Source organism: Folsomia candida, unplaced genomic scaffold (assembly GCF_002217175.1).
Source record: "Folsomia candida strain VU population unplaced genomic scaffold, ASM221717v1 Fcan01_Sc032, whole genome shotgun sequence".
NCBI classification, from domain to species: domain Eukaryota; kingdom Metazoa; phylum Arthropoda; class Collembola; order Entomobryomorpha; family Isotomidae; genus Folsomia; species Folsomia candida.
The window spans coordinates 779936-796133 of NW_019091224.1; the positions used below are offsets into that span (position 1 = coordinate 779936).

General features: G+C 39.2%; 1 protein-coding gene across 2 annotated transcripts; it reads right to left on the reverse strand.

The window, feature by feature from the left end:
- Positions 1-688: 688 nt before the first annotated feature.
- On the reverse strand, positions 689-6790 carry LOC110860410 (eukaryotic translation initiation factor 2-alpha kinase 3-like). 2 transcript variants are annotated; one of them, XM_022109442.2, is made up of 4 exons: positions 6717-6790; positions 5315-5729; positions 3466-4062; positions 689-3033 (listed from the first exon to the last, which is right to left on the reverse strand). In XM_022109442.2, the coding sequence occupies exons 3-4, from the start codon at positions 3586-3588 to the stop codon at positions 2011-2013; spliced, it is 1146 nt and encodes a 381-aa protein (XP_021965134.1). In that variant the 5' UTR covers positions 3589-4062; positions 5315-5729; positions 6717-6790; the 3' UTR covers positions 689-2010. The 2 variants fall into 2 exon arrangements, with proteins under 2 accessions (XP_021965134.1, XP_035716304.1); XM_035860411.1 differs by having other exon boundaries at positions 3466-5729.
- Between the last annotated feature and the right edge of the window lie 9408 nt (positions 6791-16198).

The following is a 16198-nucleotide window of genomic DNA, read 5'->3' on the forward strand; positions in this document are numbered from 1 at the left end:
TTGATTGTTGAAAATGTTGTAATAATGTTCAAGATTGGTTTGACTTTGCGTTATCCTCGTGAGTTTCGAGTTTAATTAAATAATTGTTGTAAATATAACTAGCAAATTATTTGCAAGCGGGGGAATATCTATTCTCGTAAAATTATTATTTTTATGTTAACTCAAAATAATAAAATCCATCATTACAAATATGTCACTTAGAATCTACTAAAACTAGGCGCATCTTCTGGGTCTCGCTCACGACCATTCCTTGTAAAAAATATTGCTTTATGGTCGAATTGGATGACATTCCTAGCACCCCTATTCAAGTTGGACTCGTCCGTCCCATAAGCACACATGTATACTTTCAATTGTCACCATCTCCTTCATTTCTGCATCAAAATTAGTGAGATTTGTTGTAATATGAGCTTAATTTATAGGTGAACAAACAAGTGCAGTTGAAATTTACTAGAAATGAATTTGAGCTGAGATAAATCTATTCTTAGGTTAATGAATTAAGAAAGGATTTATCTAAGCTCAAATTCAGTTCTAGTAAATTTCAACTACACTGGCACAATTTACCACAACATGCGGTAGGATTGTACATATATAAGTATGACGATAAATGTACTCGTTTAGTTTGACTGGGTTAGTCACCCGGCAGATTCTAGTAGTAATTAAGTACACCACTCACATTTTGGTTGACTGTTAGGTAAATTTTGATATTTTGCCAATTTTATTGTGTGCATTTTTGTTTGGTAAGTTTGACACATATTTTAAACACTAACTTTGTCTCAGTTTAAATAAATTCAGTAAATTCAATTTAGGTATAATTTAGATTTTCTACAATAACAGAATATATTATTTTTAATATATAAGTATATATAAGTTGTGCTGCCTGTGGATATTAAGGCCTACCATTATATGAATAAGTAAACCCTCTATATATACAGTAAGATATATATACTTATTATGAAAGTTTGATAGGATTGCTTATTATGAGATGAAACTATTTACGTGAATTCGTTTATATTATTAATATAATTTATTACTCATTTGGAAATGTAATGCTGATCTATTTTTAATTCCCTGGCCCTACATCGCCATCTCGAATTTTCATCTTTTTTGCATTTGAATGTCACCAAAGTCACACTGTTCACATACAAATTGTTTCTCGTCTACAAAACTTTTAAATAATTTTGCTGCACATTTGATTAACCGTATTTGTTCGCCATCAACCTCGATTGATTGATCGGCAACATCCACGTCTTGCATCTGATTATGATTGCCACCCAAATAAATACGGCTAGTCAATCTACTGTTCGATATTTCCAAGCGTTGCGTGTGTTGCGTGTAAATCCCATAGTCGTCCCCACTTCTATAATTCTTGCAGAAAATTCTTCTCAATACGTTTCGCTCTCCGTGTCTTACGTAGATCCCGTGGGATCCAATAGTTTTAGGAATTTGATCGCCTAAAACGCAGATAATGTCCTCAAGAACATTAATGTCGCTACGATCCAATTCGATTCCTTTGCTGCAATCTTTGATGTAAATGTTTGAAATGGTATTCCCGCCATGCGCGACTTCTATTCCGGTGGCGCACATGGTAAGATTGACGCGATTTAAGTTACTGTAACCCTTGTGGCGGATTTGAATACCGCATTTGACATTTGAAAGAGTACAATCGGACAGGTTTGTGCGGGCACCTTGAAGAAACACACCATTACCTTCTAGACGGTAAAAGTCTTGGTAAACCAAGACATGACCTGATGCTGGAAACTGTGATATTATGCACCTCGTTGTTAGCTCCGGCCACTAAAAGGCCTTGGTTGTTAGGACCAACAAGAATGGTAACGTTGGAAATGGAACAGTTGTTCCCGGTCATGGTTATGACAGGGTCACCGATGGAAAGATCGTAAATTTGTAGAATAGTACTTGTTGAGGATGTGCCCTTAATATGGATGCAGTCTATATCAACCAGAAAAGGTCCGTTGTAAATTCCCTCGGATAGTATTATTGTTCCAGGGAGGGTCAAATGATTTTGCAGTTGCTGTGACGTTCTAGTACGTACTTCCGGTCCGACAACGAGACGTTAAACATTGAGGCAAGTCTAGAGTTAGGATCTTTCGCAGTCATGTGGATAATTAATTGTTTTACGTTGGTAGTTATGACCAAGTTATCAGCATCGGAAATTACTGTGAAGTCCTTTCTGCCCACGATTGAAGTAAATGCTTCCACCCGGTCCTGCCTTGTCTTATAGAGTTGCACAATTTCCAGTAAAACTAGTCCGAGGCTGAAAATATCGGCTTGTTTCCCATACCTGGTTCGAGGCATGGTTTGATTTTTCATTTCTGGCGCTTGATACAAGTAGGTGCCAACGTTGGCGGTGTGGTAGCTGGAGTTAGCGATCAGCCGATCGTCGTTGTTTTCAATATCGGTCACAAATATGGCAGAGGAAGATGTCTGAGATAACCCAAAATCGCCGATTTTTACGGGAAACATATTCTCGTGTGAAGCAAAAAATATATTGGCAGGTTTGAAGTCTCGATGAAGAATATTCTTGCCGTGGAGGTATCTCATACCTTCGATTATGTCACGAATAATGGCCAATCTAATATTGTCGAATTCTTCAGAACTTATAGGGGATACCTTGTCTAACCAAGTTCGTAGGTTGGGGCCGCATAATTCCATCTCAATGCAGTAAACGGTTTCATTCAGTTTCGCCATTTTCTCCAGCATCCACTTAAACTTGGTATAATCAGCGTCGAGAACCCTGGGTAAGGATTGGATTTGTTTGAGCGTAAAATTGATTTCTTTGAGTTGATACAGTTTGGTCAGGTTTGGATGTTGAGTAGCTTTCATGTTTTGAAATTCCCACCTCACTTTGGACAGTTGGGTTGGTTCGGAAGTCGTATAATTTGTGTTTGTTGCATACGGCGTTTCTGTATTGCCATTAGTGTCGTCATCGTAATCCATTGAATTTGGTTCTCGTCCCGCAACGATTTTGACAGCGGTGTAATAAACTTCGTCTGGGCTAGTCGGAGCTTCTGCGGACTAGATTGTAATGTCAGAAAGGAACATGTCAGTATAAATGAAATAATTACAAAATCATACTCAAAGGTGGAAAGTTATCAAAATCAGTGTAAGGAGAACACCAGAGTTGCTCTATTGGAAGCCCATGCGCTACAGTGTTTTAGTTTATTTTCGGGGTTTCAGCGGGTATTCGGGGTATTGGCTGTTTCTCAAGCTTGTACTACATATGCGAAATAAGAGTTCCTGCACTTACATTAAATGCTTCGCAGCATTTAGTGTCTTTATCAAAATTGAAAACCTCATCGGGGTTTGCTTCGATATGATACCGAAACACAGCAAAACCACAACACCTCGAAAAAGTTATCATACCCTAGTAACTCAAGAAATTCACACCCCAGGGCAAAATAACTTACACCGGATTTTTTGCAATATTATAGCTGATAGTGGCTCTACCTTGTCATCCTGTCCATGTACTGCCGACAAAACCAAACCAAACGCCCCTGACCCAAGATAGCCAGTAAATTGTATCTTATCCAGCCATCCCGTTGCTGCCGGGTCTCTTAGGAAACTCATCATTTGTTATCCCGATTTATCACATCCACTTGGATTTGGTCGACAGATACGATATTCTCCAGTATTGATAATTCTTCGATATTTCTAACTAATGGGTTCCCCCAGATTAACACTTCCATAAATACAGATGCCAAGCCCTCTATATCTCTATATACTGAATGTAGCCTCGCCTACGGGAGCCAATCCATTTGGTAAGTTAACCTTAATCAGCGGGGAATTTAATGTTGTGTCACTTTCCCCGCAGAAGAACGTACTGCCCAGTAAATTCCCGACGCATATATTTTTCGAGTGTAAATATTTCATGACTTCAATAAAATTTTGCAAGATGACGACCTGTTGCTGGTGAAATGTTGGGGAATCTCTTCGATAGTGGTTAGAAAATACCCACGCTATAGCAGTAAGACGGTGGGGATGTTCCAATTTTAAGCAAATTGTATCCACTGTTGATTCGTCCATAAGTTGGGGAAATACGGTCACCTATAGTCAAGGTTTAAAACAATTATTTTCTCGATAATATAAAATAGGCGGGAAATATGTAGAGGAAAAAAGTTTTTACAAATATCCAAGTGGGAAGAATTATGGCCCCGTATTTATTTCGTTATGAAGAAAGTTAACTTTCTCGAAAATGAATTTCAGATTTCAGAAATCTAACTACTGTAAATACTCTATTTATAGCCCTATTCTATTTATAGCCGGTCTCTATTTATTGCTGCGTCTGGAGCCCAGGATTCTAAAATTTTAGCCGGGTCTCTAATTATAGCCGGGTTCCTAATTGTAGCCGGGTCTCTAATTATGGCATGTCTTGTCCGCTGTTTGTATTAGCAGCATCTTCGAAAATGTCGCATATTTGGTTAATCAAAGAGTGAGTTAATAAGAATGTGTACCACGGTGACCGAAAATTTAAAAAAAACTACTAAATCTTGTTGAGAGGGGATGATTTAATTTTAATTTTCGGTGAACGCTGTCCTAATGGCATATCTTATTAAACAACACAAACCTTAAATTGTGTTAACTTGAGTTATGCCTGATCTTGTAATGTATCAAATTATAGCGGAAACATATTTTAGCCGGGTCTCTAATTATAACCGGTCTCTAATTTTAGCCGGGTCTGTGAGGCTCAGTTTTAGATTTTAGTCCCGGCTATAAATAGAGTATTTACGGTATGTTCGCGATCCAAATGTGGATCAGGGCTGCATGCCATATATGTATCAATAAACACTACTTATACTATATGTTCGGGAACCCAACGTTACTCCGATCACCGGCATACATAACAACAGTTTCGTACATTATATTTTACAATTTCCGATTTGTAATCAACTGATAGATTTGCACAGCTTTAACACCAACATTTAAAGGAATCTCTACCCTCCTGACACTCGGCCTGTATATGAAGCACTAGATAGAAAACGAAAGCTAAGGGTGGTTTTCCATACAAGTGCACCTGCGTGTAGGCTGTGCATCCGGATAAATGTAACATTGCCGGATCGGATGGGATCGGGTAACTGCACGTACATATTATCAAGCACATTCAATTGGATCGGATTCGCAGCCCTCGTACATTTTCAATTTCAGTTGAGAGGTATGGCGCAGAGATAGAAAACAAACTGACAGAAGTACGTTCATTGCATAGGTGTTACGGGCACCATAAATAGCATAGTATGAATATATATTAATTTTTGCCATTTGTCAAATTTGTCAAAGCGCCTTCAAACTATATTTTTCCCACCTTAACCCATTTTTTCTGTTCCCCGGTGAAATCTGATAGTAAAAATTGTTTTTAAGCTCTCCGGCCCATTTGATGCAAACCTGTCTCGGGCCTGTCTACCGGGGAAATCTTTAGAGTATCCAGGCTCAGAATTTCGTCACGGGAAAAGGTGCGGTGGATAATTTGAATTTTATAAAGGCAAGGATGGTCCAGCATGGCGAACAGTTCGAATTTTTTGAGACGGTTTGTAACAATAGGGTTACCGGAGAGGCGTTTATCAACTACTATGAGGTTGTGCTGGGCCTGGGTTTTTGAATTTAGAATTAGGAATTCACTTATCCCTGGAACTCCCCACATATTTGTCCACTGCAGGCTTTGAAATACTTCGTCCTCGTTGAAGTTGAGAATCGACATTGGACGTAAGTTGAGGGAAATCCTGTATATTACAAAATTAAAGCACTATGATTACCAAGAATGATTTATTGTACTCAAGAATTACAACAAAAGTTGTCCGAAAATATCAAACGCCACTAGCAGGATTATGGATTCGGGGCCGGTATGTTGGGTAATTTGAAGGGCCGTTTTTGCCAAAATCCAATAATATTTGCACACTAGCATTTGAAGCTAATGGGCTGTACAGTGGCGGGGCCGATATGTGGGACCTCCCACACCTACCCCTAGTTGCGCCAGTGTCAGACGCTCTTAAGAAATTAGGTAATTTCCATATCGAGTAAATTTTACTCAAAAAGGTTTGAGAAATTGTCGAGCAAAAAACTTTAGGCTTGGTTAATTTATGCGAATGTATTTATCGATTTACGTGACATATCATAAGTGTTTAGGTGTGATATGGTCTTGCACGTCGGCTCTCTGTGGTGTAGTTTCTGATCAATTGAGTACTTTTCAAAAAAACCGTTTAAAACCCGGACATAAACATGGGGTGAAACAACACGTACCGTCACGCGCTCTACTTTTGAACTTTGGCGTAGTCGATACTGTAATGGTCTTTTGATCGTTGTCGTAGGTCAAGACGTCGATTTGCGTGATTTTCGTGTAGCTCTGTACATTTTATTAACTTCTAAAATATTTTTTTCTGGCCAACTATAAACTTGTGTCAAGATTTATACGTAAGTCAGACATCAGTTTTCAGCACACGGAAAATAAAATTGATAAGAAAACAATAGTGAGTGTATATTAATGCGTCAAAATAAAATTGTTTAACTTGCGTCAGCTGACCCTAAAATTTTACACAAGTTTAAATAAATAAATTTAATTATCCTGCCAGAAAAGTGATTTTAATGTGGTGGATGTTACCAAAGCAATGTAAATTAATTTATTTTAAGTCTCAAGACTCTAAAACAAATAAAGATACTGTAAAAATACAATATTCTGTATTCAATTGTGTCTTAACTTTTGTGTGTATTACCTATAAACCAATTACCAATCTTTGTTAAAGTTTACACCGTCACGACTGCACTGATCACAGCTGGAGGAGAGCTTTACAGCTTTGGAGAGAGGACAAATTTGCAGATATTTGTTAAGCTATATATGTATGTAGGTACATCTGGTAAGCATGACAAAGATTGCGACCGTACGTACTCATTTAGTTAGGCACCAGCGTGTTATGCTTAACAGTATATATGTGTAAAAATGCCAGACAAGCGTAAGTTATCATTTGTATTTAAAGGCTTCGTGGCCGACCTTGCCCATAACTAATAACCATACGTCGGCTATGAATGAGATATGACTTTTTCCGTTTATTAACCTACAGTCCTCAATCTTTCCTTGAGATTGTTTACGCTCAGTAGGTCACGTAGGTCAAAGCATATTTTCTCATATTTGTCATATTTATATAACCTAAACACCCTGGTTCTGGTTTTGGGACGTATCCATATTCTCTATCATATTTCGTTTTTTTCATTCATTTTATGACTTTTGGCCAAATTTTTGAAATTTCCCCACTAAATTGCCAGAAAATTACAAAAATGCAGTTTTCTGACAATGATTGATTGTGAGAAATTTACAAAAATGCACTCACAACTATTAATGCAGCTCCTACCTTTGCAATAATCACCACGGTAAAGAAATAAAGAAAGAAGAAAGCATAAAGAAGTTTTAGCGTGAACAAATATCTCCTTTACGATAGACGCCGGGATTTGCCACTCTAAAATTCGGAGATAGAGCTGATTTCTCTTACTAGGGAGACTTTCCAGATGATAGTCCTGTCCAGGGTACCCACTATGTTTTTAGCCCGAGTCAGGGCTTATGTAATCATCATGTCTGTCTGTCTGTCTGTCTGTCTGACTAACGATTACTCAAGAACGAGTTGACCGATTTGGATGAAATTTGGCAGAAACATCCCTCCGAGATATATTTATGGCAGAAACATGTATCTCGGCAATGCAACGACCGAGTTCGAACATGGGTTCGATCAAAAAAGATTTGGACCAGTGGGGGTCATGTGGGTGGGTGGGGTATTATGCACCAAAATTTCAAAATTGTCGCAGAAAGCTGAAATTTGGTAGAGTAGTTGCTAATGGCTCCTAATGAAAGAATATGAAGTCAAATTTGAAAAATTTTAAACCGGAGTCAACTTATGGGGTGACCCATACCGATTTTTCAAAATCGTCCAATCGAGCCGAAATTTGGCATAGATGTTGCTAATGGCCTCTAATGCAAAAATGTGAAGTGAAATTGGGAAAGTTATTATGCATAGGGACCCTATCGCATGACCCATACTGATTTTCAGAAGTTGTCTTAAAAAGATGAAATTCGGTACTTTGATACTCAAGGGCTTCTTAAGAACGAATATAAGGTTAAACGCGAGCATGGTGTCTCCAGAGAGACCCTTCCGGGTGACCCATGCCGGTTTTTGAAAGACATTAGTTGCAGCTGAAATTTGGCACAGCGGCTAAAAATGACTTCTATAGAGCAAATACAAATTTGTAACTTCTAAGTTTGAAAGAAGCGACCCCAACTGGTCCTTGTAGGCAAGGTGAAGGATTTGCAAATAACTTTACACATTTAGTGCTAAGTAATACAACATTGCACCAGCCCCACCACGGGGGTGGTAATAGTTTCTCGGAGAAGTCGGACACGGTAACAATCGGATCCTATCCCTGACTCGGGCTATATGAAGGCTGCACTGGAGGTTTTTAGAATCTACGAGGACCCTAGATGAAGTATCCATTCTTATCTTTCTGAAAATCGCATATTTGGCGCCGTGGCGTGGCGCCAAATTCGCCAAATTTGTATGTTTTTATTTTTAGAACCGCTATAACTTTTGAAATCCTGGGCGGATTTTCAAAAAAATTTCCAAAAATCATGAAAAAGAGTTCAACTTTCGTATGCCATGACATTTTTCAAAATATTGATTGTTTCAAATTTTTTCAAAATTTTGCGATTTTCTTGGAGACTGGGATTTGTCGAAATTTGTTTACAAATATCGAAAAAATAAAAACATTTAATTTTGTATACATTTCTTAAAATTTTGACCTTTGTGTTCATTTTAAGCCCAAAATTTTGAAAATCCCACGGAAATTGCAAAAGTTATAGAGGTTTAAAATTTGTCGAAAACATAGATTTTTAAGTTTGGCGTCACGCCACGGCACCAAATATGCGATTTTCAGAAAAATACGAATGGATACTTCATCTAGGGTCCTCGTAGATTCTAAAAAACATAGTGGGTACCCTGGACAGGACTATCATCTGGAAAGTCTCCCTAGTTAGTGAGCTTTAGCGGACCTATCATATTGATAAAAATAGCGTATTACACACCAAAAATTAAGAAAAATAAACACAGTTTTATGGTCATGTTTTGGGGATTTTTACGGTAATATTGCATTCATATTTTGGGGTTTTATCGATCATTCATAACCGACGTCTGCTAATAACCAGTAAAATTAAAAATTCTCCCAAAAATTCAATTTGGAACGAATTTTAAAAATATAACACGTTTTAAAAATAGTTTGGCCTTCTCTACAATACGTATTTTGAATTTTTTTAATTCTGACACCAGTGACCTAATATCAAGGTCGTAAGGTCACAATATGAACAACTTTCTTCCTTTTGGCGGAAATTTGTTTTTTACCTTAATTAACATTTTTAGATCATACTTACGTTGTTTACACCAACTTCAAAATAGGTGACATATTATTTTAGTGGGAGCGGTTGCGGGTGTGGCTATCGGCGCTTTTATTATTAAATTGTGAATTTTCGGATCTCATGGAGGACATTGTATTTATTTAAGCAAACACAAGCTTTCGACAAGTTATAACTTTGTCCACGATAACTTTAGAACGGATGCGAATTTCGAAATGCGGTTTTCGCCAAAGTATTTCTAATTTTAGAAGTACGGATGAGTTCGAAGATGGGCGTTGTAGGTAGTAAGGTCACGGCGCCACGGTCATGACGCCGTGTCGAATAGGTGTCGAGTTTTTTGTTTCGACTGTTGTAGACGTATTTTAAGGGGGGAATTCAAAAATCGACATCATTTTGACGTACGATGACCGTGTTGACGACGCCACGTGTCGACAAATTGAATTATGTCATGTGGGATGTCTATCGAAAAGTAGAGTCGTGTACATTCAAAGTACGCGGGAGTTATGTCGAAACGGGGCGAAATGAGACGTGGGGTAATGTGAGACAATTGGGGAAAATGACGGGAATTCTATTGGAAGACGATGTGGGTGTGCCACAAGGATATTTACATGTGTTTTCACCCCTTTGCTACATTCCGTTTGCAATGGTTTATTCGAGATTGATGTATCGCAAGCTTTTAGAATCATATCGTTCACTCATTACATACAGAATCATTAAAATTGCATACATACATAGTTTCATCTTACAAATCAAAGAATTAGTAAAGTATGTGCTCAGTTGTGGGCATCATCCACAAGTAGCACTCGGCATCCTAATACATGCTAATCACGCACTATATTATGGTCAACTCGGAAATAATAGAACATCGGCCAATGTTAATTTCTCTGAGAGGCTAAATGGCCGACCTCGCCATAAGCGATAACATGTAGGGTTTGAAAATTCACCGTAAGGTCAGTTCTTGAGATCAAAAGATCTAACGAATTAAGATACATACAAATTTCCTCCAGCCTTGGTTGTTGGAGTTTAACGTCGCCCTGGTGTTGCCTACGTCCATCCCCTGAACCGCCTGACATTGTCGCCGACCAGAGGGGGCGGGGGGAGTGGCTATCTGCGCTTCGGTGAATGCCCTACCAATGCACGGCATGCGACATATCATTTTTCTCAGCTCGTCAAGGGGGTTTCGGTGACATAATTCAAATGTGCAAATCCACACCACCTCTGGGTGTGGCTGTTGGCGCCTCATGAATCTTGCGAAATCAGGCCTTGCGACATATCATTTTTCTCAACTCGTCAAGGGGATTTCGGTGACATAATTCAAATTTGCAAAACCACACCCCTTGTGGGTGTGGCTGTTGGCGAGATATGTTTAAACAAATTTCGACAAATCCTATTCTGTACGAAAATCGCAAAATCTTGAAAATATTTGAAACAATCAATATTTTTAAAAATGTTATGGCATACGAAATTTGATTTTCGTTATTTTTGGAATTTTTTTGAAAATCCGCCCAGGATTTAAAGAGTTTTCGCAGTTTTAAAAATAAAACCATACAAATTTGGCGAATTTGGCGCCACGCCGCCAAATATGCGTTTTCCAGGGAAATAAGAATGGTTCCTTCATTTGGGGTCCTCGTAGAGTCTAAAAAACATAGTGGATACCCTGGACAGGACTATCGCCTGGATAGTCTCCCTAATTAGATAGATACATACTTGAGCTGTGAGATAAGTGTGTACCACAAATCACAATATTTTTTTATCCTGCAATAAATCATTTGGAAGTCAGAGTAAAAATAAAAATTACAGGTAGTTCCGGAAAGAATTTCATAGCTTCATCAACATCCCTTTATGACCACCAATATTTCATTGCAAAAGGAATTTTATTTCTGAAAATTGCCAAACAAATTTTTCCATATTTTGTTTTCCACCGTTCTGATTCTTATATAATTTGCCGCATTATATATTTTTATGCGCACGAAATTGATTTTCTGCATGCATGTGCATGAAAGTCACACCCCCTGCCCCGGCGTCATGTGGGAGTGGTCAAAAGATCTAACGAATTAAGATACATACAAATTTCCTCCAGCCTTGGTTGTTGGAGTTTAACGTCGCCCTGGTGTTGCCTACGTCCATCCCCTGAACCGCCTGACATTGTCGCCGACCAGAGGGGGCGGGGGGAGTGGCTATCTGCGCTTCGGTGAATGCCCTACCAATGCACGGCATGCGACATATCATCTTTCTCAACTCGTCAAGGGGATTTCGGTGAAATAAATCAAATTTCCAAAACCACACCCCCTGTGGGTGTGGCTGTTGGCGCCTCGTGAATCTTGCGAAATCGGGCCTTGCGACATAACATTTTTCTCAGCTCGTAAAAGCGATTTAGGGTCATAAGCAAAATTTAACAAACCACACCCACAGCGGGTGTGGAGTTTAACGCCCGTATAATAAAACTATATCAAGCGACATGTCATTTTCTTCTGATCTTCAAACCGATCACGGTGCAGTTATTCAAATTAAAAAACCACATCCCCTGATGATCATCCAGAATAAACCACGACAGCGTATGATTATTCTCAGCTGCAAAGCGAACACTGCAGTATTACTTAAATTGTGAAACCACTCTTGATATATGTGTGGCTGACCTCGCTCAAATTAGTCAACATTATACCTGTATTTACATATTCATTTATAATGATTAGAAACCAAATTTTAAATACATTTCATTCTCTAACGGCCCACATCGCCATAATTCAAGACATTTTACCGTACAGTACTTCGAAAATTTCTCGGATATCGCGACGAAAGGATTTTGGAAGAAAAGATGGAAAACATTCCTTGTGAATCACAGGTTGTGATGCAATTCCTGGCAGATGTTACCAAAAATAACTCTGTCACTAACTCAGTAAATTACGCTTCAACATAAAGTAAATTATGAATTTTGTCCGTAACGCCTCTGCATTGTGAGTCGCACGTTTTTATAAGGCTGCTTAAATATTGTTGAACAATTAAGTATTGCAATTTTATATGATCTAAAATCCATCTGAAGTTTCTTTTTCAGTTGATTTTCCAGTTTCATAGTATTAAATGGTAGACCCCGTATTGGGAAAGAATCATCTTGAATGCTCAATGGGCATCAGAGCCGTACCGACGGTAGAGACGAGTGGAGAGTCGAAATAATGTTTGAATATTGCATTTTTTCTAAATAGTTTATTTAATAAACAACCTCTTGTTCTATTTTAATAGTATTTTTATCATCATTTTATTATTTTAGTGTAAAAAAATTTGCCTATTACAAAATTATCCAAAACCTTTAAATTTCAAATTGGTATTGTAACGTTCCTAATCAGTTTATAAGTTTAGATAACAGAATTTTAACGCCATAACATGTTAGAAAAATATGAGATTCCCCGGATTCATTAGTTTTTTGCATTTTACGCATTTTTGTTCATTTTTATAGATTATATATACTTCTCTGTATGTACTTTCATGCACATGCATGCAGAAAATCAATTTCGTGCGCATAAAAATATATAATGCGGCAAATTATATAAGAATCAGAACGGTGGAAAACAAAATATGGAAAAATTTGTTTGGCAATTTTCAGAAATAAAATTCCTTTTGCAATGAAATATTGGTGGTCATAAAGGGATGTTGATGAAGCTATGAAATTCTTTCCGGAACTACCTGTAATTTTTATTTTTACTCTGACTTGCAAATGATTTATTGCAGGATAAAAAAATATTGTGATTTGTGGTACACACTTATCTCACAGCTCAAGTATGTATCTATCTAATTAGGGAGACTATCCAGGCGATAGTCCTGTCCAGGGTATCCACTATGTTTTTTAGACTCTACGAGGACCCCAAATGAAGGAACCATTCTTATTTCCCTGGAAAACGCATATTTGGCGGCGTGGCGCCAAATTCGCCAAATTTGTATGGTTTTATTTTTAAAACTGCGAAAACTCTTTAAATCCTGGGCGGATTTTCAAAAAAATTCCAAAAATAACGAAAATCAAATTTCGTATGCCATAACATTTTTAAAAATATTGATTGTTTCAAATATTTTCAAGATTTTGCGATTTTCGTACAGAATAGGATTTGTCGAAATTTGTTTAAACATATCTCGCCAACAGCCACACCCACAAGGGGTGTGGTTTTGCAAATTTGAATTATGTCACCGAAATCCCCTTGACGAGTTGAGAAAAATGATATGTCGCAAGGCCTGATTTCGCAAGATTCATGAGGCGCCAACAGCCACACCCACAGGGGGTGTGGTTTTGCAAATTTGAATTATGTCACCGAAATCCCCTCGACGAGTTGAGAAAAATGATATGTCGCAAGGCCTGATTTCGCAAGATTCATGAGGCGCCAACAGCCACACCCAGAGGGGGTGTGGATTTGCACATTTGAATTATGTCACCGAAACCCCCTTGACGAGCTGAGAAAAATGATATGTCGCATGCCGTGCATTGGTAGGGCATTCACCGAAGCGCAGATAGCCACTCCCCCCGCCCCCTCTGGTCGGCGACAATGTCAGGCGGTTCAGGGGATGGACGTAGGCAACACCAGGGCGACGTTAAACTCCAACAACCAAGGCTGGAGGAAATTTGTATGTATCTTAATTCGTTAAATCTTTTGACCACTCCCACATGACGCCGGGGCAGGGGGTGTGACCAAGTAGCGACAGAATTGGATGACCTGGGAATGTCAAGCATTGTCGCCAATAATTTGCAACCAGGTCCAAAGAAACGTCACTCGTTTTTTGACCTTGTGACCTGGATAACGGGTGGGTGGGGACGAATTTTGAAAATTTTGAATTATATATTTCGCACAAGCGCCTAATGTTTCCAAAACGGGCGGAATTTTGAAAATCGGTCAAGAACTGACCTTACGGTGAATTTTCAAACCCTACATGTTATCGCTTATGGCGACGTCGGCCATTTAGCCTCCCGAGAATTCCCATGGTCAGTACTTTCCGAGTTGATCATAACATGCCAAGCTAAAATCTATGTAGCAGCAGTAAGGGTGTAGAAGGAAAACCGATGATGGTCTCGGAAAACCTCTACATGTATTGGGAAGGTGGCACAATACACCATTCGGCCAATTACCATACACCCAGGTAGGAGAATGAATGACAGTGACACATAGGCGGATTCCGTGGGGTGGTGGTGGTATCCAAATGAGGATGACGTCTGTAGGCGGAAGTAGACAGTTGAAGGTTGGTGGGCGGGGTGTCCGCAAACCGCGGGTCACTGCCCGCGTCCCCCATGGAAGCCATAGCCGGAACCAAAGACCCAACCCCCCCCCCACTTGCCCGATCCCCCATCACAACATGCTCAGGTCATGGGTCCCCGTAGACCCGACTATGCTGCCCTCCTTCATGCACGACCTCCTCCCCACTCTTCCACCAACCACTCCCCACGGTCACTACCCCGCTAAACCAAACAAAAACCTACCCGGTATAGTTCCATGGCGTAGATCCTCCTGTGCAAGGGTCCGGCGAGTCCGTCTTCGCCTGAAGGCTCAGCTTGTCGTTGCTGGGACGGGTGTGGCAAGGGGTGTCACCTGGCACGCAGGTGGGGGTGTGAGTGGACGAAGCTCACATAGCGAAAAGCCTAGGGACACACTTTACTTGCCCTGGCCCACCAGCGACCCAGATGGCAGAGGATCCAGAGGCAGAGCGAGAGAGGGACACGTCATGCGCAGGAGGATATTCTCAAAAAAGTCCAAGGAATCCGAATTTGAATTCAAAAAGCCAAGTGATTGTTCTGTGAAGCTGGGGACCACCAAAGTGGTCCTAATACCATGTCACTGAAATTAAGTGACAATAACCGACATTAAGTGACAAGTAGCATTCAGATTTTAGCTGGAAAGGTCGTCAAACACAAAATAACAGTGTAAACATAAGTAAAATAAAGTGTACAAATGGTATTTTGTGTTTGGAGATGTTCCCAGTTAAAATGTCACCGTGCCCCAAAAGTATTTATGGACCACGCCCCCATAATGTTACTTTAGGTTTGTCGATGTTTCCGGCCAACATCTCATAGTGCCCCATGAAGGGGTGTGGTTGGTATTGACACTCCCCCATCAAGTTAGGGTACACCCACGCGATCACTGTACATCTCAGATATTATAATCACACCCCCAGTGCTTACAACCTGACTTCTGACTAGGGATGTATCGTCATGACATGTCATGGACAAATTGACATATTGACATGTCATAAATGTCCAATTTGTCAGACATTTAAAATTTGTGACAAATATGACAAATATGGCAAATACGACAAATTGAATCTGTCATAAATGTCCAATTTGTCAGACATTTAAATACTTGACAAATTGGACATTTATGACAATTTCAATTTGTTACACGGATATTTGTCAGCGCAATTGACATTTGTTTTTTTGACATAAGATGACAATCTCATTTCGTTGCTCCCTGGCGAGATTTGCATATGGCTCGAAAGCATTTTATTTCGCTTTACTTAAAGAAAATTCTCACCCGAGTTAGTTACAGGGATTAACGATATGGAGTGTGACCAAGATATCGATCAATTAATTTACCTTGACCCTCCACTTAATTGTGAGGAATGGTTAGACACGACTGATAAGTCATTGCTGAGCATAATGCCCTTAAGCGGTCAACTCTCTATAGTTTATTGAATTTTTTTGTCTGACGTGTCATGAAGTGAAATGAATTCTAAAATAAGACGTTTCGGGCATAACTTATATACTTTACTGCATGTTTATGTTTTTCGTGTGAACAGACTAAGAATAAAGTGCGGCAAAGCACGATACATAAGTAGCAC